General features: G+C 36.9%; 1 protein-coding gene across 1 annotated transcript; it reads left to right on the top strand.

Moving 5' to 3' along the window:
* The first annotated feature begins 3,591 nt into the window (after positions 1 to 3,591).
* Positions 3,592 to 22,461, top strand: LOC145693955 (uncharacterized). The gene is made up of 2 exons (XM_081770115.1): positions 3,592 to 3,996; positions 22,341 to 22,461. The coding sequence occupies exons 1-2, from the start codon at positions 3,664 to 3,666 to the stop codon at positions 22,359 to 22,361; spliced, it is 354 nt and encodes a 117-aa protein (XP_081626241.1). The 5' UTR covers positions 3,592 to 3,663; the 3' UTR covers positions 22,362 to 22,461.
* The last annotated feature ends 1,682 nt before the right edge of the window (positions 22,462 to 24,143 follow it).

Genomic DNA, 24,143 nt, shown 5'->3' with positions numbered 1-24,143 from the left:
TGACGGAAAAATAAAACAAAAAAGTTGTGTGGAAAGCAAGCCCTGTTAACATTTGATTCAACAGAGAAAAGAACGCAGATATTATAAATATTTTACAAGACATTATTGGATAGTACATTTTTTTTTAAATTGTTTAGGTCATAATGAAAGGAAAATTGTTACATTTGGATGAACAGAAGAAGGAACGTAGATATTGTAAAATTTAAAAAAAAATATTTTTTAAATATTCTTTTATTCGAGATTTCTTCATAGTTTGTTACTAAAATAATTACTAACATGCATGGGCGCCGATCCTGGAAGGCCGAAGGAGCCCGGCCTCCCAAATGTCATGTGGGCCCCCTTGTTATATTTATGAATATACAATATATTGGCATAATTTGAATGCAGTTTGTCTTAAAATCCTCATATATGCCTTCTGTATCTGAATGGACCCCCCCAAATTTACAGAGAAATCGGCGCCCTTGCTAACATGTCCTAATTTTAAAGTCTTAACATACCAATATATGTTGCTAGTAAAATAGTTTAAATTGATCAAGCCCCTGGTGTCATAACCACAATAATTCATATCAAATCCCCCCCCCCCCCCATCACGAAATCCTGACTAAACGAACCAATGTATGTTACCAGTAAAATAGTTTAAAATAATTGAACTCTGGTGTGATAACAACAGTATTTCATGTCTTGGACCCCCCCTATTACGAAATTCTGGCTACGTGCCTGCTCAATGTATTATTGTAGTGTAGTAACAACAAACAAACAAACAAAAAAATGAATTACCAGTACCTTGTCATTCTTCTTTGCGTACGTTTTTGTATATGTTGAAATGATTAACGGACAACGTGGTATTTGTCATTCAATGAAGTTTGTTGTTGCTGTTTTCTATATTGTTTTTGTTTTATGTTATCCAGTTGTAAAGTTCACGCTAAATTTTGAACATCTGAAGTTTCAACAACACTGGCACTTTCGTCTTCTTCATCTTACCTTTCATCCTCTTCAACACCTATGTAGGTTCTCAGTGAGAGCCACATAGAGCGCTTATCTCTGGTGTGTAGGGTCCCTAGTTCGACTTAATTCGCACCAAGTGGACTTTGTGTGCGTGGGATCGTTATTCTACCGTTTCCTCTCGCTTCCTTCATTTTCACCATTTTTCGATGGATATCTCCGACCATACTCAATGTGTATTGTATTTTCTCAGTACTATTTTCACTCCCTTCCAATATAAAATAGTGGTGTAATGTATGAGTTCGTACTACTGATGACAAGGATGTGTCTGCACAGTCGTGCAAGCGTAGTGCACCCGTCATGTGATTGGTAAGCTGCATAGCAGTTTCTGAAGAAACCTTCCCACAAGTACTATATATGTAAATATATATATATATATATATATATATATATATATATATATATATATATATATATATATATATATATATATATATATATATATATATATATATATATATATATATCAACTAGCAGATTGAATCAAATTGTTGCATGTTTTCTCATAGTGGTGACATACATATTCCTAAAAGTGACACACATACCCCTAAGAATGACAAACATACCTATAAAAGTTGCATACACACCCGTAAGAATGATACACATACCCCTAAAAATAACACAAAACACCAAAATTAACATACATACCCGTAAGAATGACACACATGCTTATGAAAGTGACACACATTTCCCTGAGAGTGACATACCCCTGCTAAGAGTGATACACATTGTCCTATGAGGACACACATATTGACCCATATTTACTGGATTTAGCTTCCAGTATTGGTCTGGTTCACATGCCTCATTTACATGACCTACAGGGATTAAGGAAAACACTTTAAACTATAAGTACTAAATTTATAGATAGTTAAGCATTTCAGGCAGATAACTGTACCACTTAAAGTTAGTAATCTCTTATTTATAAATAATATGCTATGTTTGTGATGCCGACTTTATCTATTAACTTGCTTGTATCTATCAAATTGCTGGGTTTTCCAGTATTCCTAATGTAAGAAGATATGTAAGAAAATAAGAAAGATAAGCCAGAATTCGCATCACGTTCTTAGGACGCATAATGGAATTCCAGATATGAATAAATTCTGAAAATCATCCCAGCTGTTTCATGAGCTTCCGTGTTAGTTGGTATCTTTAGTTATAGCAACTGGATCACGTTTTCCTACGTGGAAACGTCAAAAGTCTTCTTTGCATGTACAAAGTAGTATACCGGTACATATTGTTTTTTATTTTGTCCTGAGAGTCAATAGCATATCATTTCTGATTAAATGCGGTGTACAGAATGTCATTTTTGGTGATAAGTTCATAATATCAAACTAAGTCTGGGTTAAAATGGTGCTTTATCAGAACTTGTTTCCTGACCAATAGACTTATCTTGCTTAAAAGTGGCATGGTTAAGTCTATTGTATATACAGGGTGTCTCAAAAGTCCCCTGACAGAGGGTAACTATGTTATTATCAGAGTTACAACAAAATGTAAGAGGGGAAGCTGTCTCCAAATATAATGTTTTCAATCTAAAGTGAAGGAATTTTTAATATCGGATGAACCGTTTGGACTGTATACCCTTTATGCGCCCAATATTAATTGAGAATGCAACGTTGCAATTTACCTGGACCCACAACATAAGTGAATGGAGTTACCAAGGACGTTATAAAATAGAGGATCTGCCCATACAACAAAATTGTGAAGCCATACGTCACAGTTTTGCGACACCTACTCTGCTCGCTCCGGGCCAATAAGATTCGCAATGTTTCGAGCCACCAATCATGGCCGAAACGAGAGTAGCCAATCAGACGTGCTGGCTAAGACGATGCTCGGTTGTTTTTTGGCTTCATTGAGTTCATATGATGAACATATACGTGTGGGCAGATCCTCTATTTTATAACATCCTTGGAAGTTACTGCTTTTACGCTAACATGTCGATGGCCAGCCCCCATTTCAAACAGTGATTTCATTCACTTATGTGGTGGGTCCAGGTAAACGACAACATTCCATTTTCTATTAACATTGGGCGCATAAAGGGTATGCAGCCCAAACGGCTCGTCCGATTTTTTTTTTTTTTTTTTTTAAATCCTTCACTTTAGCTTGAAAACATTCGAAGACGGTTTTTCCTCTTTCATTTTGTTTTAATACTGATAATAAAAGAGTTACCCTTTGTTCGGGGACTTTTGAGGCACCCAGTGTAGTACGGATATTTGGGATAATAATCACACCTAGGTAGATAGCCAGAATTCAAAAATTGCATGGAATTAAAATAGCACCTGTTCAATCTCGAAAAAAAATTGAATATGTTCAATTTTCCGTGTTGATTGCATGTAGCGCAACGAATCGTGACAACCAGGACATTATTGCGACATATTAAACGCAATAATTGCATAATGTAACGTGACCAATTTATATTACCTCACTATAATAATATTTCTACAATGGAACAAGCTATTATTTATTACTACTTATCAAAAATTCTTCCACTTTAAAATATCAAAAAAATGTTATCATCTACGATGGAGCAATTTCGAGAAATATTATCTTTAGTCTCAAGGATGTTGATATAGAAGTGTATAAAAGGTTCGGAGCACATGGAACGTTGCCTTAGCACAAGGTGAATTTCCGTCATTACAATAACTTACAAGCATCAAGAGGAAAATGAAGAATATTTTTGTACTTCTATTAATTTCATTAGCCTCATTGGTGTTTGTCACAGGCTACCCACGACCCCGTAATAATATAGAAATGGGAACGTTCGATGGCAGCAAGATGCTTGTAGACGAAGAAGTCAAAACTAGTTGGACGTTGTTGCCGCAGACACTAACGCAAAGATTCCCCACAAATGGAGAGTACAAACAAATAAGAGGAATTCGGGTTGTGGACAAGCATGCGACAGGGAAAGTTGTGATACAAGAGGGCGGATACCTTCAAACACATGTCGTGCTAGAATTTCATAGTCCACCTGCAAGTAGCATCGATTTCACAATCCAGGTAAGTTTTTTTTTTTTTTTTTGGTTCATATAATTCTTTATTCCATCCTATTTGTAATCTACTGGTCCCCAATCTTTTTTACCTTGGGACCGCCTCAGTGAACCTTGTACACTCATGTCCAAAATGATTGTCGCATATCTATAACTGTTTTCTTGTAAGAATATAATTTGACAATTATTTTTCAGGGTACTTTTAATACTGATACTATGTGTATAATCGGGAAATGTATATTTGTGGTAAATTTCATAAGAAAAGAATTATAAACTCGAAAATTAGAATGAGTAAAACAAAATGTTGCTAACTGGACAAGAAAGTTTTATTTTCGTTTTATTGTTCTTATTTACTGCTCTATTGACATGAAATTTGCCACATATATGTCTTTGCTGATTTCGATTCCCGGCGGGAGCTCATGTGGTTCGGATTCCACGTTAATCAGTAGGTCCACGTCTCATATAGCCTCGCTGCTGAACGGGACGTTAAACTCAAAATCAACTCAACTCTTTGCTGATTATACACATACTAACATTATAAGAAATACCGGGCGAATTCGTTCTCAAATTATATTCCTACAACAACATACTTATAGACATGCGACAATAATTTTGGACATGAGTGTACTTCACGCCTCCCTACCTGCCGCTCGTTGTTCTGCGCCTTCTGCTATAATTAGAAGCACCATTGAATTTCGTATCTTCGAAAATAATAATAACTTACCAATTTATGTTTATTTCCAGGGAAAGTCCTACGTACCAAAGTATTGCTGATTTTTTTTTTTTTTTTTTATCAGTTGTAGTCCAGTATTTTACTCAATAGTTTTTTAGTGTTTGTAACGCCTTTTTATTACAAAGTTGTTATAGTTGCCGCGACTACCCGTGAAGCCTGGGCTCTACATGAATCATAGTACTGTTTTCCCTCACGTGGGATGCTTCGGAAGAATTCGGAAAGATTCGCAGGGCTGATTTCCGAACGCACCACGGAAAAGAAAAAGTGTAATAGCAGAAGTGTACCAAGAACGTTGTCGAACTTACCGTTAGAGGACAAGGCAAACGAGCGAAAAAAAGAAAAGCAACACTTACGGAACTATAACACGAACACTAACAAATATTCAAATTAAACAGTAACAATAATAGATAATAGCAAAAATATAAAACAACAACAACAATAATAATAAACGAAACGAAACTTAACGGCAATACGATAACACTGTATCTTCAGAAGGTGTTCTCCATATAGCGAGAGACGACACTGGCAACACTTCATGGCGGGGATTTGACGACCAGGACACAACTTCCCGTGCTGAAATTGGTAAATCTGGGGCAAGCTTCACGACTCTTCGCGATCACTACAGTATTCATGACGAACTGAATGACTGTAGTTTATTTCTGTCAGTAGCTTGGGACTCCTTTGCTCGTGTTTCGCGATCTACCAGGGAGACGTGCCAGTCTAACTAAATATTCATAATATAAATATTGGAGGTTTGTAAGATTTATTTATTTATTTATTTGTCATCAGCACCAGGAGTAAAAGTGGATCTGAAAAGGTAGGGGGACGCATGACGTCACGCAGTCCACCGTGCGTATCTTTGCCCATTGTATTTTTTTTAAGAAGTGGGAGAATGCAACGAATATTTTCTGGCTGGCAGCGAGGGGACGGCGCGGCGTCCTCCGCGTTTCCCCTCACTTTTATCCCTGATCAGCACAACAGGCATAAGCACAATTATAGTGTTGGTATAGGCTATTACAAAATAAATTTACAATAGTTTTCTTAAACATATAGTTCCTATTACATGTCGCCTATTTATTTCAAGAATGACATAACACAAAATTCCTCACTTTTCACGAGAAGCGTATTAACGTTTCGAAACCCAATGAAAACACATGGGCGCCAGAACGACACAAAGTGCTCTCTAGCGCCCAGTTTCAGAAGCACATTTGTGAAATTTTTACCAGAGATAGACATCAAGATTAGCTTTCATTTTCTGCCCATAAGTCAATAAGAGCGATTTTTGAATTATGTCACTCTTGAAATAAACAAGCGATATGTCAATTTCTTTGTGTTCTATATATATTTTGTTACAAAAAGAGATTTCTTCAGATTGGTGTTTTCATTAATAAGTTGGTCCTTGCTTTTTTGCAATAGAATAGGACAGAATTATCACCACGAGTTTTAAGTGTCGGGACATATAAATTCAGTGTCGATATGAGATCCATACATTAAAATCTGACGGGAATAATTCATTTTTGTTAGTGTGGTAATATTGTTAAACTCCTTTCCAGTTCTAATTATGAACCCTAACATCTTGAGAGATTCATTAACTACGTTCACTATATGGTTATTAAAATGTCCGTTTCATATCAAATATAACTCCAAGATTTTTGACTGAATTTGATCTATTTAGTAAGATCTGATTCATTGAATAATTAAACTCTGTTTTGTTTCTAGTAAACGATAAAATACAGGGTGCGGCACGTAAAACCGGCCCGTCGTAATATTCTGGTATATTGTGTTTTTGGCAACATTTAAATAATCTACCTTCCTACCAAGAGATGGCGTGTCGAGGTCGGGTCGACTTACATGACCTGCAGCAGTCACGTGCAGCCGCAGCCAGTGAAACTTGTCGAAACCAGTTGATAAAAAGGCCTCGTTGTGTTAAACCGGGTGAGTGTCACTGTGTGATAATGCCGTATTCGATACCCGAGCGTGTTGCCATTGTTGAAGGGTTCATTCTCACTGGATCTTTTGTGAAAACAAAGAATTTGTTTCGGGAGAAATTTCCAGGACGTTGGAACTGGCCACCTGGAATCTCTAACCAGGTAAAAAAAATAGGGTATCCGTAGCTGGCGGAGAAAAATAAACAAGTCCCTTAGTTATTCCATCCACACTGGTTTATTTTAGACGCGATCTTCGTATATACGGTTGGATTACTTGCCTCTTTGGAGTCGAGAAAACAACCGTCGAATTGATTATAATCCTCCACGGAGGTAAATAGACGTACTTGATTCTAAGTTGACGACCTTGCTATTTCTTTGGTTTTTCGATTTACTGGAGCACGCATACGATCTCATTGGTATTGACAGCGCTTTTCAGTGCTGGAGGGTGAAGCTATCATCATCATTCTATCTATTATCATCAAATCGTTCATCACACATTTATAGACACACATCTTCGTATTTACATTTGGGCATCAGCCCAGGGGCGGATTTTCGATGGCGGACCCACGGCTAGGATCAGGCAAAACGATGAAAGGCAAACATACAGGGTTACCTCAAGTTCTACCTGGACCATCCGAGAGCACACCGAAGGGCAGAACCCGCAAGGATCCGAGTCACACTTCTTCTAGTATTAGTAAATCTCAGTAGCGGCGAGGTTCTCAAGCCTCAGTTGCCTCTGCAACTTCCGTCATCTCTTCTGGGTCTGTCCGCAGCAGATCGCCACATCCATCAGAACATTCAGACAGTTATGCCGAACGTCTGCAACAATCGCCACCTCCGAAGAAGCAACATCTCGCTTCTAATTCATCTCTAAACCAAGATCCAATGGACATAAGTCCATCTTCAAATCATTCTGACGGATCCACTCCACCTTCAGTTCATTCCATGTTATTGACTAATTTCGACGTAAAATTCAGCAATGCGAAGTTTGTTTCCATACAACTGCGCAAATACCTCCCTCGAGCAGCAATTTCAGAAATTGTTCATACGAGAAATGGCATCATTTTAAAAACACCGGACCCAACTCTCCTTACCACAATAAAAAACAAAGTGCCTATTGACTCATTTGGTCCAAATGCAAAGATTCAATCTCTGAACTCCTCCACACGTAAGCATCCTCCACCACCAAAGCGACCACCATTGTTATCTGTCGTTATTCGGGGGGTTGACCCCTCCTATACAGATGAAGAGGTCCAAGAGGAGCTCAAGCTAGAGGGCCACACTATTACGAAAGTAATACGCATTCGAAACGATAAAGGTCCTACCTATATGGTTCGTGTGCTTACAAACCATCAAGACACCATTGACGAGTTATTAGCGTCAGGTGCATACATTTATAATCACAAGCACAGAGTCGAACCATCACGAACACCAGTTCCAATGCCGGTCCGCTGTGAACGTTGCCAGGTCTACAATTCCCATCACACATCCGATTGTAAAAGTTCCAGTAAATGTGGCTATTGTGCTGGTCCTCATAACACCCGGACTTGTGATAACTTGGAATTGCCACCAAAATGTGCCACTTGTAATGAACAGCATCCGGCCTACAGTTACAAGTGTAAGGCAAAGCCAGACCCTATTCAGGATCATCCTGAACTCGTTGTGCCCTTGCGACCGCCGGCACCAGTTCAAACCCATCCACATCCAATTGACGCTCCTGTTTCATTAGATCAGCTATTGACGTTTCTAACGCTAGCTTTGCAAAACATCCACCCCTTTATTAGGCCGCATATTCTACAGCAAATCATTCTGGCAGCAAAAACCACTTTTCATGTTAATTTTACTGCTACTTATTCCGGAAATACTGTTCATTTTCATAAATCACATGCTAGTTCACTCGTTTAAGATCATGGCTTTAACTTTTCTCTTTTTGAATATCCGATCACTACCAAAACACAAAGTTTTATTTGAACAACTTCTTCTGGAGGAACATGTTACAGTATTCTTACTCAATGAAACATTTCTAACAAACTCTCGTACTTGCCGTTTACCACGATATACCATGTTACATTCTGCAAATCCTGTACCTGCACTTCGAGCAAATGGGGGAGTAGCCATAGGGATTTCACCTCACATCCCTTATCGCCAGCATCAGTATACAGCAACAGCTCTTCCTGAATATCTCCTTGCCACAGTTTATTTCAAAAATGTCATCATCACCCTAGCAACTATATACATCAGACCAAATCATCCATTACCTCAGCAGTTCGTACAGTATATCTCCAATAGTTTCAACAGATACATCATTATGGCCGATTTCAATATGCATAGCCGCAGCGATGGGGACCGGACAAATTTCATTAACTTCATAACAACCCACACTACTGGGGCTATTGTTGATCTTCCACAAGCTACACGCCCAATCTCAAACACTAAGCCTGACATAGTCATTGTCTCCACAAATCTTATCTCACATTGCACTGTAGAAATCCTTGATCTTCTTGGTAGTGATCATGCACCAATCAAGCTTGTTTACAAACCATACTCAGCTACAACCCATTCCTCTTTACCAGTACGAGTGAGCTTGCGTTACGATAAAGCTAAATGGGATCAATATCGTTCACATATCTCGGACCTCACCAGTGATATAACAGAACCGACCACATGTGACGATTTATACCAGACTGTAGATCGCATTACATCCGCAATTCAGGAAGCCAGCAACTTGTATATTCCAACAACGAAATCTGTTCCATATCAGCCTAAACTTCCGCCACACTATCTCTCCATGATCAAACGTTCACGTCAGCTCTATCGAGAATATCTCCACACTCGCAACCCAGAAGCACTCCGACATCACAAACAACTTCAACGTACAGTGCACAATTACATCAAAGCATATAAACTCCGGTGCTGGGTAAAGACATGCAACACCCTGTCTGAAACATCGCATCCTACTAAATTCTGGTCCCGCTTCAATGCGCTTTGTGGCAAATTCTCTAATACACCCTACCCCATTTTATTGGGTGATACACCTGTTAGTACCGATAGCGATAAAGCGAATGCCTTTGCAGATCACCTACAACGTATCTTCACACCGCCATTTGAGAAAACACTTCACCCTGCAGACAGACTCAATACTTCATCACCAGAACTACAACCGAATACTACTCATGTTTTACCTCCTAATACTGCTGTTTCCGCCCCAATCACCACTCACGAAATCTCTCAAGTTCTCAATAATAAACGAAATACTGCACCTGGCTTAGATAACGTGACGTATCGCCATATCAAGGAATGCCCTATTTCACTAATACTACTTCTTGCGAATATCTATACATTCATATTGCGAACTGGCTTCTTTCCTTTAGCTTGGAAAACATCTAAGACGCTAATGTTTGCCAAACCACATACACCTCCTCAGGATGTTGCGTCTTATAGGCCTATACAACTTACATCCACATTCAGTAAGATCCTGGAACGTATCCTAGTTAAAAGATTACATATTTTCATCTCAGATCACGGCCTACTTCCAGTCACACAAGCAGGTTTTCGACCAGCTTTCTCCATAAATGATCAACTACTTCGACTCACAACGCTCATTACTTTACACTTTAATTCAGCAAATCCTTCCTGTTTAGTTTTGTTTGACTTGGAGAAAGCATTCGATAAAGTCTGGCACCAGGGGCTTATATACAAACTTCTGCAATTTCAGCTCCCTATCTCCTACATTCGCCTCATTTACCATTTCATTACAAATCGTATCACCTATATCTCAGTACGAGGCAGTTTGTCCCATCCCATCTTTCTGTTCTCTGGAGTACCACAAGGGTCAGCCTTGTCTCCTTTACTATACCTTCTGTATGTAGCTGATATGCCCCGCCTGGCAGATCAGGTCCATCTCTTCCAATATGCGGATGACACGGCCCTTCTCGCACTTGGAGCAACTATCCAGCAGCTCAACATTAAGTTACAGACTGCTATTAATCGCTTTCACACTTGGTGCACTCTTTGGCGGCTTACTATCAATGCAGCTAAAACCCAAGCCATCATATTCCTACCACCCAGAAGAACTTCCAAAGTCCGCAGAAATCCACGCAATATCTCTCTGTATGTTGATGGAGTGCCTATTCAAATCAGCAATACTGTCACATATCTGGGAATTACCTATGATCGCCACCTTACTTGGTCCCAACACCTGAAAGTCATTACTACAAAAGCCTATAATAGACTCAATCTATTGAAACGATTGACTGGTACCACCTGGGGCCTTAAAGCACACACCATCCTAAATACCTACAAGGTATTCTTACGACCTGTCCTTACATATGGATTTACTGCTTGGATAGCTGCACCCACTAAGTTCTACAATAAACTTTTAATTCTGGAACGCCATGCTTTCCGTACAGCGTTCCGCATTAAGCTGCCTAGTCCTACACAGGAACTATATCGCAAAATTACTTTTCCGACTTTACAATACTACCTAGAAAAGCTGCGGCTAACATTTATCACCAAACGCTTCGAAACACGACATCCTTTATTACAGGACACAATGCGTTATTTAGCACTTCATCCAACACCTCACCGTTATTATCATCCTCCACTTTCGCTCCTCTTCACATTATATCATTATACTCTACCACCGTTAGACCCTGCTTTACTTATAATCACAGATTACGTCATTCATGAACATCTTCCTCTCATTCACCCATCATTTCCAGCACAGTGATTACCATTTTTACTAACATGGGCCTCATTCGTCTTCATCATTGCCTAGAGTAGCCCCTAGGCTGCAGATAATCTCATTTGTCTAATTATTATCATCCACGTGTTGTCTTGTGTATGCACCTCACCACATCTTTCACTCCCATTGCTATACTTGTACATATCATGAATTCCATACCTCATGATCATTCTCATTTTGTTATCCTTTATTTATTTACAATATATTGTATGTTTATTTTCCTTGTGTATATACCTGCACCAAATGTTAAGGATTAATGTTCCTAAAGTCTCCACCACCAAAATTTCTTATTTATGTAAATGTTGTTGCTAATAAAGTTTAAAATCACTTAGCCCATCTAACATACTCATTCCATAATTAACCATCAAGTCTCTTTCCTAAAAGAGGGCGTAACCCTCTGCAAGGCTGCTAGCCCGTAAGGTTAGCCTGTAAAAAAAAATTAAAAAAATAAAAAAAATAAAAAAAATAAAAAAAAATCCAGGACGTTCTGTGCCAGCAAAAAGCACCATTCAGGAATTGATTGAAAAATGGCGGCGTACAGGATCGGTTCAAAATGCTCCCAGGAACAGACGACCATCTGTCTGCACACCTGAATTAAAGATGCAGGCGGAGAAGATAATGACAAGAAGTCCAAGAAAGTCAACCAGGAGATTGAGTCAACAGGTTCATGCGAGTGAGAGAAGTTGCTGACGTGTTTTAAGGGGACTAAAGTTAAAACCGTACCGGATAAGTGTTGTGCAAGAACTGAAGGAGCCTGACCTGCAGAAGAGGGTGCATTTCTGTTCATGGCTGTTGAGCAATGTTGCCAGTGGTTTCTTGGATCCACTAATGCTCATCATGAGTGACGAGGCGTGGTTCCACCTGTCTGGGTACATAAATTCCCAAAACAACCGGTATTGGTCGACAGAAAATCCACACGCAATCCACCAGGTACCCTTGCATGATGAGAAGATTGGTGTTTGGTGTGCCATTTCCGCCACACGCGTTATTGGGCCCATATTCTTTGAGACGACAGTGAACAGTGACGTGTATATGGGAATCCTGGAGGAGTTTTATACACACTTGACCGAAGAGGAGCGTCAGTTATGTTACTTTCAGCAGGACGGTGCAACATGCCACACATCAGCTGCATCATTGTTCCTTGTGCATGAGATGTTTACACCAGAGAGGACAATCAGCAAAGGCTTGTGGCCTCCTCGGTCACCAGACTTGTCCACGTGTGACTTTTACTTATGGGGACTGTTAAAGGGAAGAGTATACGAAACAAATCCACACACAATTGAAGAACTCAAGACCAGGATCCAGGATGTCACCAATAGCATTACAACACAAGAACTGACAAGGGTATATATGAATCTCCTCAATCGTGCTCACATGTGTGTTGAAGTGGGCGGAGGACACTTTCAGCACCTGCTGTGAAGGCTGCTGTGAAGGTGAGTAGTCATATTCAGTGCATTACATTTCATTTATGTGTTGTAGTTAATCATATTCAATACATTACATTTCATTTTATGTGTTCACTTTACGGGCAGGTTTTACGTGCTGCACCCTGTATTATGTTTGTTTATGTTTTCACTAAGTTCGTTAAGAGAACACCAGTTAGCAATGTTTTTCCGTATCGTATTGTAAACTACATAGTCATGGATGGTCTTTATCCCACCGTATATTTTGAGGTCACCAGCAAAAAGCAATTTGTTACTTAACAATATATGAACAGGGAGACCGTTAATGAATGAAAGGAACAATGACGGACCTAGATTAGAGATCTGTGGAATTCCAGAATATTCAATATAATCAGTTGATTTAATTCTTTGTAGATAACAGTTTGTTTATGATTGCTTAAAATGATGAGAAGAACTTGATCAAGGGAGAAGAAAAATTATATTCACCTAACTTATGCAATAATACTTTGTGATTGACTCTGTCAAACACATTTTTCAGACAAATAAGTCGCATTTAGCAATGCCAAATAAAAGGATTCGGACACAGTCATCCCTGTGGGGGGAAGGGTCAGAACAGGATAGCATGCACCCCCGAATATCTTGTGTAAAAAATAAAATGGATACAAACTGAAAGCCATATAACTACTCTTACCATCTGATAATATCCATTTCTGTCTTCCGAGATCTGGGTTCGATTCCCGGTGGGAGATCTTGTGGTTTGTATCCCTTTTTAAGCCATCGGTCCTCCTCTCATATAGCCTCGGTACTGAAATGAGTGTTAAATCCCATTTCTTTCAATAGGCAATTCTATTTTCTGTCTATTTACTGATAGTTTATAAGCACTTTCAGCATTCATCTGTTGTATCTCTGACCTTTTGGAACTAATAATATATTTAATAATAGTAGAAGCTAGTTACGAGAAAATAATAACAATCATAGACAAACAGAAAGAAGTATCTAGAGGGCAATATGAATGCTAGGGGAAAGAAATAGATAGGAGAGGCGAATTGGTGGATTTATTTCGGCAGAACATATTGACAACAGAAAACATATGGTTCAGTCTACAAAAATAAGAAAGATAGACCCGCAATTACCAATAAATAAGTGTATAAATCAAATAGTTTATACAATGATACCGGATACTTTTCGAAACAGAAAAAAGATAAGGAAGAGAAGAAAAGATAAAATCGTGAAATTTGTATGTTGAGAGGAACAGAGAAAGTTAGTTTGAACGAAAACCAATGAAGGGAATTCGGAATAATAAGATGGAAAGAATACAACTCGAGAAAATTTAAAAATATATTGAAATATTGTTGAAGAAAAATTTTATTCTGAATAACTTGGTACAAATGCTAACAAAGCAAGGAGATAAATATTACAATTTAATGGATGCTATTGAACCGAATAACCCCAATGTTAGTACGAGAGGTTAACTAAGAAATATAGTGTATGAAAATTTATAGCAAGTGAAAATTTATAATGAAATACCAGTTATGGCAGAAAATTATGATGAACTTCCATAGCATAGAAACATAGTTTTATGTTAGTTGAAGTGAAATCCGACTAAAAAATGTAGCCGGAAAAATACAGAATGAGAAGTTAAATTTCGAAAATATTGAGTGTTGCTCGGTTGATTGCAGTTAGTGTTCTTTTCAGTACAGAGGTTAAATAACATGCAGATCTACAGTTTAGGTGGAATCCGAGCCACCATTGCGCGTTCAAAGTTCAAAACCCTCCCACCGAGATTCGTCCCAGATTTTAAGATGTGGAAGTAAAAACAGATTCGTTCGAAATTAATAATAATAATAATAATAATAATAATAATAATAATAATAATAATAATAATAATAATAATAATAATAATAATAATAATAATAATAATAAGAAGAAGAAGAAGAAGAAGAAGAAGAAGAATTTGAGAAATAGACACGGGAACTTATTTGTGGGAGCAATTCGAACCTTCTGGACGTAGGGTAACCGTATAATATTGTGCAAAGATCAAAATTAAGAAGTTTGGATTATAATGGAAAATTGAAGATTAGAGAAAGAAAAATGAGGAAATAAACTTGCAATGAGGGTGGGAAAAGAATGTGAATATAGAATTAGCCAGCGAATTAAGAAGGAAAGTCAACAAAGACAGTGAATATACAACAAATATAAATGTGATGACAAGAGTCTGAATTTAAAAGGCTAGGGAAAGTATAATAACGTTTTGTCAAGGTAAATTCTATGGAAATAGAGAAGGGATCAAGAAAGAATAATCATGACAATATACAAACTAAAGACAGAAGTGCTTTTGATGTGTGAGATGTATCTTAAGGCAGATGGAAGGGAAACTGAGGATGGTAGATCTATGGTAGACTTCCAAGTTATGGAAAACCGGAAATGGTAGATCTATGGTAGACTTGTAAGTTATGGGAAACCGTGAAAGATAAATATGTTACTTCCAGCTCCGATAAAGGTATAAGGTAGGCGATGGTATATGTTTTTGAGCAGGCACGTAGCTAAGAGGGATGTTCTGGGGGTCCGGACCCCACCTTCGAAACTAGAAATGAAAAAAATTAAGGCAGGATGAAACAAAAAGAAACGAGAGAAGGAAAAATCAACGTTAAAAATAAGAAGCTAAAAATAAAAATAAATTTTTGTCATCGCTTCTCTGTAGTATCAAACATATTATTACAAAAACAGTTTTCTACTGCTCCTTTAACTTATCATTTGGAATAGACAATAGTTGACGGAATAATGAAAACAGAAAAGTTATATGGGAAGAAAGTTCTGTTAACATTTGATTCAACAGAGAAAGGAAAGCAGATATTGTAAAATATTTTACAAGGCATTATTGGATATGCACTTTCCATAATAGTGGATATGTACTTTTTATAATAGTTTAGGTCATAATGAAAGGAAAATTTTGAATGAACAGAGGAAGGAACGTAAAAATTGTAAAACCTTTTTCAATACCTTTTTTATATTCTTTTACTCGAGATTTCTACAAGTTTGTTATTAAAATAATTAAAACATATCCTCATTTTATTGTTCTAACGTACTAATCTATGTTGCCAGTAAAATAGTTTAGAATGATCGAGTCCCTGGTGTGATAACCACATTATTTCATGTCACGGACACCCCTCTCCGATTACCAAATCCTGGCTACTTGCCTTTTCTTGAGACTATGAATCCATATCAAACTTCAATTTCTTGCTACCTTTTACCGTTTTGGTCGAAGAAAAAGTAGAACAATATTGAGTGTTATCTCAGCTTGTTACTACTAAAAAATAAAACGATAATCAGTTTTGACCGATTAACTTTGAAAACTTGAATAATATACCAATACTAGCCTTTGGTTAGCTGGGGGCTCCACTCCCAGACCCCCGAATTTGCTCGGCCTACGGCCTCGTATCTCTTATGTATCAGCCTTTACATGAAGAATGAATTTCGTGCATTTGATTTTTACGGCCTCACACCTCTAAAACCCAAAATTCTAACAAATTTCAAATTTCTTTTCATATTTCAACTATCTAAAAGATAAGATTTTGTATTCCAAGAAAACGCTCATTTAAATAACATGGGAATTTCTTTATTTCCTTTAGACCTCTTAAAAACAAAAAAAAAAAAAAAAAAAAAAAAAATCACTTTTCGCAATTTTCGTTTGGGTTAGTCCCGGAAGGCTACAATCATGTCAAATTTCATAATTCTAATCCGACCAGAAGTGCCAAAACATTTTGGGATTTGGAAAATGTCCTATATAAATAACATGGAACATGGGATATAATATATAAAACCACTCTAGAGTTAGAAAAAATATTTTTGACGATTTACTTAGTTAACGCTAACGAAAACGTATAAGCATTTGGAATTTCAAGTTTTTATTCCAATTCCAAACCACCTAAGAATTAAAAAGATACACTTTTGAAAATTTTACTGTCAGTTAGTCCCGGAAAGCTACAATCATAAAAAAAATTCAACTTTCACCATCAACTGGAAGTACCCCTTTATTTTATGTCAGTTCATGTAGTTTTATATATAGTTAGGATTTCTCAGACTACAATTGTTAACCTAAATAAAACTCACTAAGAATCAACTTATCGTAGGACCTTCAATCACTACAATTTATTCAGCTTCTTACTGATATCCTAATCTTCTACTATCCACTGAATATAATATCAAAAGAATCTTTGACTCGTTCCTACCAGGTTACACAAATATATACTATTTGCCACTAAGACTATACGCCAGAGACGGGGTGCAGATGGCGTGGGTCAGTGGATCAAGTGAGTCAAGTTTTGAGGGGTCAGTGGGTCGTGGGTCAACAGCATGTGGCCCACTGTGACCCACCACCCACTATGACCCATTGCGACCCACCAACCACCATGACCCACTGCGACCCACCGACTCAGTATGATCTACCGTCCCACTCTGCTCATTGGATTGTAGACAGTATCTTCTGAAGACTGGTAAATTTGTCTTCGTTTTACTTTCAAGACCTTCATTTCCCTTCCTTTTCCATTTGTTTCTGTCTACTTACCTGAGGTGAGTATATCTAAGTGAAAAAAGAACTTCCTATATTTATATTTATATTTTGGACATTGATATTTTTAATTGTAATAATAGCAATAGGACTTATACTACTACTTGGCTTTCGAGACCTGTGAGTTTTTAGAGGAGCTAACTACTAGAAAAAATACATTTTCAATCACTGTAATATATATATTATTATATAAAAAATTGAATGTAACTATGTGTGCCTGATCATCACGACCAAATTGCAAAGTCAAATGAAATGACTTTTGGTATGTAGTTAGGTCTTAATCCAAACTGGGATGTTATCATATCGCTTTCATTATAATACATATCCTAAGGTGGTAGTGGGGATCCGAATTTTTGCGAAAAAAATTAGTATCTCGCAAGCTGTTAAACTTACGGAGCTGAAATTTAGTGTATTAACTCTTTATTGAAAATAAACAGAATGTGTCCTAGCATTTTTCAAAATTCTCCTTCATGGGGGTTGGCTCTTTCTATATATGGAAAAGTCGGTAGTGGGTTGGTTTGTAAAAACAATCGAAAAGTGTCAATGTTAATGTTAACTTCCACTCTTATATGACCTAAATTTAACAGTTATTCATGAAGTATTTTGTGAGTGTTCTCAGTTTCGTGTCCATGCCATATCACAGTCCTGTATGTGCTGACTTAAGGTCCAGAACCCACTTAGAGCACTTAGTGTGGATCCTGGTCCGTTGTGTCCTTCCGCTCGCACACCCAGGCTGGGACCGTCATTTCGGCCGAGATCGACTGAAGCGGTCACTAAGTTCACTATCTCTGAGACACTCCTCTTCACTTATTGTCCATAACGCAATGAGGTACACCCAAAACCCCGAAAACCGAAAACCCGGAAACCACGAACACAAAAGCACACATGCGACGCACACACACAAGACCATACGCATCCGGAGTCCCATCCGGTGTAAACCGGGGATGCGATGATCCACTCGCTCCTCTCCCCCGGGGGCACGGAATACCAGTGCCATCCTGAAGATTTTCTTCGGTCCGGAAGATTTCATTCATTCAAAAAAACTCAAACACACATCCACTCTAATTCTATTTACATTTATGCAATGCTTATTCGTTTTCATTGTAATAAGTTCTTCTTCTTATTTCTGAATAGCTGTTTGCTATTCGCTTTAAGATGTTAAAATCATTTTCGTTTTCGATTATTTGTATTAGATTTTTACGTCTGATATTTTCCCTCTCTGGTATTACATCTTCTGTCAGAGGGCACCAAAAGATGTGGTGCTCTGGTGTTCCAATTTCGCCGCATTGACAGATTGCATTCTCTTTGGCCTTTATTCTATACAGGTAAGTTTCATAGGGGCCGTGCCCACTTAGAAAGTGAATGACACCTGGACTTGGATCTAGATGTTTTAACTTTTTCCTTTTATTAACTGTTGGAATAATATCCCATAATCTTCTTGATTTGAGTTTGTCCATTCTAAGTTCCATATTTCTTCTATAGTTTCTTCGATCTCCTTCTTTGTTGTTACTGTCTTGCCAAGAAGGTTCTATTAGTTTTTCGTTTTCTTTCTTTTTTAGCCAGTAGAATGCTGCTCTTTGTAGTATTACCAGATGTAGTGGTTTTATATGTAGTAGTATACATAATGCTTCATTTGGCACTGTGTTAAATGCTCCACTTAGTCTTATAAGTAAATTTCTTTGAGGTCTATTTATGGAATCTCTAATTTTTTTTGTTCTCGAAAATTCGATGTACCCATAGACTTGAAGCATATGCCACAGTCGCACATAGTATTGTATCATGGTATAGCTTTAATATTTTATTTGGTAACTTGTATGTATTTTTGCCAATTGTCATTAGTTTGTTGGCAATTTTATTACTTTTTTCAACTATATACTGTACATGTTTCTCAAAGTTTAAATTTTCATCTATTGTTACGCCTAAGTATTTAAATTCTGTTACTCTTTTTATTTTTTGATTTAATATTTTTATTTGTGGTTCCCTAGTTAATTTGGTTCCAAAAAGCATAAACTTAGTTTTTTCGCTGATAGCTTTAATTTATTTTCAGAGCACCAGTTATATAGACTTTCCACTACTTGGTTAGTTTTTGTTTCTATTTCTCTTCTGTAATTCGCCGAGGTTATTATTACAATATCATCAGCAAAGGCTATGATTCTATCTATTGACTCATTCTTTGCCATTTTCTCCAGGCAAGGCTGTAGTTGTATATCCCACATCAGGGGTCCCAAGATTGAACCTTGTGGACAGCCCTTTTCATTTTGTATTTCTTTATCTCACATTTCTGTTTGTATAACTACTTTTCTGTGTTGGAAAATAGTATTTTATTACGTTTTGCAGATATTGTGGAAGCCTTAATTTCTTCAAATTCTCTAATAACGTTGGTATCCATAAATTATCGAATGCTCCCTCGATGTCAACAAACAACGCTAGAGCATATTTTTTTTTTTTTTTTTGGTAGTAACTATTTTGTATTTGTTCTTTAAAAACATTCAGTGCATCCTCGGTCGATCTTCCCGCTCTAAAACCATATTGTAGAGTGTCATTCTGTGTATTTCTATACTTGTTTATCCTATTAGCTATAACTCTCTCATAAATTTTGCTTATGTTCTTTAGTAAACATATTAGTCTGTAGGCACCAATTTCTAAGGGGTCTCTGTCCAGGCTCTTAAGTAGTATAATTAACTTCGAAATTTTCCATTCATTTGGGAATGTTTGTTTCTTTAACAATATGTTGTAAAGTCTTGTTAAGTAAGGGACCCATATATCTTTATTCCTTTTATATGTTCCATTTGTTATTTCATCAAGACCTGGGGCCTTACCTGTTTTTAGTTTCTTTATAATTTTTTCTACTTCATCATTTGTTACCAATTCGGAGTCGTCCACATTTACTACTGTTGCTTCTCTTGCATGAGATCTTCTTAGCTGCATCTGTCCCATTGTATCATCTTCCATCGTATCCTTAGGAAAAAATTTCTGCATTAATTTGTCTAGTGTTTCTTCTCTTGTTTTTGTGTACGTTCCATCTGCATTTTTAATTGTGCATAATGTTGTAGGATTAATCTTTTGCATAATTAATTTATATGGAAAACCCCAAGGATCCATTTCTATGTTTTTCGCCAGAAACAATTCCCAACTTCGTTTTTTCTCCAGTAATACCGCCTGTTCATATTCGTCCTTTATCTTTCTATAATTTTGGAGCCTAATATTTTTGAGCCTCGGTTCTAGGGTTGCCTGATAACTTTTTCTTCTTGCTTTTACCAATTTTTTTAATCTTTCTAATTTTGGTTTCCAAAAGTCACCGTATCCTACTTTTTGCACTAATTTCGGAGTGGATTCTCTTATCGCGGTTATTGTGGCTTCTACCTTTATTACCATATTGTTAGCATCTTCTGTTTGTTCTAATTGGGGTCGGTCTAGCTTGTCTTTAAAAACTTCCCAATCTATTTTCTTTATATTTAATCTTTCTTTATTCCTTCCTTTATCCATTTTTACGTCGAAGGTTATGACTTCGTGGTCACTGGTAGTTTGTTTATCGTGAACCATCCAATTTTCTATTTTGTCCATAATGTTTATTGTGCTGATTGTTATGTCTATAAATGATTCGCCTCTTGATCCTACGAAGGTTGGCTTGTTTCCAGTATTTATAATCGCAAAATCGTTTTGCATGATAAAATCTCCCAATTCCTCTCCTCTTTGATCGGTATATGGTGAACCCCACGCTGTGTTCTTGGCGTTTGAATCTAACATTATTATGATCTTTTTTCCAGGGTTTTGTCTGATTATTTGCTGTAGTTTATTTAGAAATGATTTAATTTCCTTACTATACTGAAAATAAGAATTTATTAGCCAGATTGAATCAGTTCCTTGTGTAATTTCAACACATACAGTCCAATTATCACAATATTGTGAGATTTTTAATACTTCTAGATTTTTGTTCATGACCTGCTAGGGAGGCCTCACCACCATAAATTATTCTCGCTGATGTTGGGAAAGCTACTAATCTGTTATTATACGTATATGGTTCTTGTAGAGCGATTAAATCGATATTTATTGTTTCCACAAATCTTCTTGCTTCCATTGTCGCGAGTTTCGACCTGTGCGAGTTGTTTTGTGCAATTTTTAATGTTAGTAAGCTGTTAAGCATGTTTGGTGTATACAAAGGCGTCCATACCAGTTTTGCTTTAGTCGAAACAAATTCTGCCGTGGGCGTTCACCATCTGTTTGTATACATTTTCTAATTCCCAGTGTATACCTCTTCTCTCATATACTTCATTTATTAGATCTCTTGCCTATTGTAATTTTTTGGGGAAGTGGAGGTATGCCATACATTTTTTGGGAAGTAGAGGAACGACATACAACGTGTTCCCTTCAATTTTACCCCGCGTTCCTGTATGGATTAATAGTCCCATGAATAGCTTTAATACATCTCTTAACCCTTCAACCCTGCACTGAGACCAGCAGTGATAAACGTCAATAATTTCCTGTTTCGATGTCAATACCAATCCAATTTCTCCACTAAAACCGGAAGTGATCAAAAATTTATGATCACTTCTGGTTCATTGTAATCTCCATAGAACAAGAGCAGTAAGACGTAGTGATATGGATTAGGTTTTACACGGTAGGGTTTATATTTACCCTATCAATCAGTTCAAATCGGAAGTGGTGGAAATCAACGATTTCTGATCAACACTGGTGGTGGAAATTAACACTGATAGCCATCTAGAAAAGAAGTAGTAATAGCAAGACTATTTTTCAAATGGATTCAGTATCACAAAAATAAATCCTACGTAGACCTTTACTTTATCTTCCGAGAGAAATCGGAAAATGTAGATATCTACAACAACTTCCAATTTCAATTCTGTTTTTCTTAAAGCTTGCTAACTTTTAGTTGTTGAATTTGTAAATTATGATGATAAACTTTGTTTTTCATAGTGAGTTGTTGAACTCGATGTAATTACTTTATGTTTATTTCATTACAGATTAATGGAGATCCAGCATAATGAGTATTCTAATTGTAATCTAGAGCTGAAGGAAGACTGTAGACCTAAAGAGAAAAACGCTCATATATATAGTGTATTATGCCATAACCAATTAACAGAATAAATATATTTTCTTATAAAAGTAAAGATAATCTTTATTTTTGTGGTATTGACATTTGTACAGGGTGCTTCAAAATGAATAACGGGGTTTTAAGCCTTTGTAGTATTTATTACAATTAACTTACAATTAAAGATAATACACCAAATGAAACAGCAACTCAAATAGTTTTGTATGTACGCATGCGCATGTACTGTTTCCTTTGACCGCCGTTAGAAAGCGCTAGTAGCAAAAATTACTACTAGTGAGAAAGAAAACTTTTTGTATTTTACAGTTTGCAAAGACTGAATCTGTAATTACAGTGCAACTATGTGTGTGGATAATTCTAAGGAGACGCTTACAACTATGTACTTATAGTTTGCAGTTGCTACAAGCTCTAAAGCCCACAGACTACGGTTTATGTGCAAACTTCGAAAATGTAATGTTGCTGCATAACGATGAAGATTTTCTGGATCGAGTCGTTTTCAGTGATGAATCGACATTTCACCTAAGTGGTGATGTGAAACCTCATAACGTTCGGATCTTGGGGTCAGCAAATTCCCACGAGATGATACAATTTCAACGAGACTCCCTTAGATTGAATGTATATTGTGCCATATCACGGCTTAACGTTTATGGACCTTTGACTCGATATGTGCCCTCTGACGAATGGTATTCACATTGAACACTTGTAGCAAAAACTGTTTGAGTTGTTCTTTCATTTGAATTATTTATAATTGTAAGTTAATTGTAATAAATCCTACAAAACCTTAAAACCCCGATATTCGTTTTGAAACATCCTGATTTTTTTTTTTTGTACACACTATTTTCCTGCACTACCTTCAACAGGATGGTAAACCACCCCACTTCCATTTCGATCTGAAGAACATTCTCTATTCCATATTCTCTAAGTTATGGATAGGATGAAGAGAAAGTACAACGGAGTAAAACGATCTCTGGATTTAATTCCCCTAGAATTCTTTCTTTGGGAACCTGATAAGAACAAGTGAACACCGAAAAACTATCAGGATAGGAAGATCTGAGGGAACAAATTGAACAGGATTTTGATACTATACCGCTAGAAGCAATAAAATCGGTGTGTCGATGATGTTTTGCGACGAAGGATGACTATTCTGACCATGTTCGTCCTTAACATTGCATATGTATCTGCTTTAATTAGTGAACCATTCTGTTTCAAAGAGTGCACACATTCTGTATTTACTTATTATATCATTCGTATATCTATTGGTGTCCAAGATAACTTTGCTTTCTATCTTGGTACAGTTCTGTTCACAAAAAAGGGAAACTGCTTTCCACATACTACAGACTACAATGATTACAAATATGCTTCAATATTTTAGCATTCAAACTTAAATTATTAATAGTGTGATAGATGATATTCAACATGAAATAAATCTTACGTACTAAATTCACAGTTTTACGGTTGATAGCATGGAAAAAGATTGTTATGTATTGCTCACCACATTAAATATAGGTTAACAACTCATTTTTCATATCAAGAAATAACTTATGCATGCAAGACAGCACTAATATCATTAATATATAACTAACTAACTCTATGGTCTATGGAACCCGGAGGTTCAATGCTGCGTTCACAAAAGCTCTCCAATGATTTCTATCCTTAACCAACTGGATCCAGTTTCTACTTTGTATTCCTACTTCTGCGAGATCCATCTTAATATTGA

The sequence above is a fragment of the Thermobia domestica genome, chromosome 9 (assembly GCF_964235325.1).
Source record: "Thermobia domestica chromosome 9, izTheDome1.hap1.1, whole genome shotgun sequence".
NCBI lineage: Eukaryota > Metazoa > Arthropoda > Insecta > Zygentoma > Lepismatidae > Thermobia > Thermobia domestica.
Note: the sequence above shows the minus strand (reverse complement) of the source record. Positions and strands in the feature narration are given on the sequence as shown.

Bases quoted from the DNA above. Each gene is read 5' to 3' on its own strand.
- LOC145693955 (XM_081770115.1), top strand. From the start codon at position 3,664: ATGAAGAATATTTTTGTACTTCTATTAATTTCATTAGCCTCATTGGTG. The intron at 3,997-22,340 runs GTAAGTTTTTTT...ATTTCATTACAG, and splicing joins GCATCGATTTCACAATCCAG to ATTAATGGAGATCCAGCATA.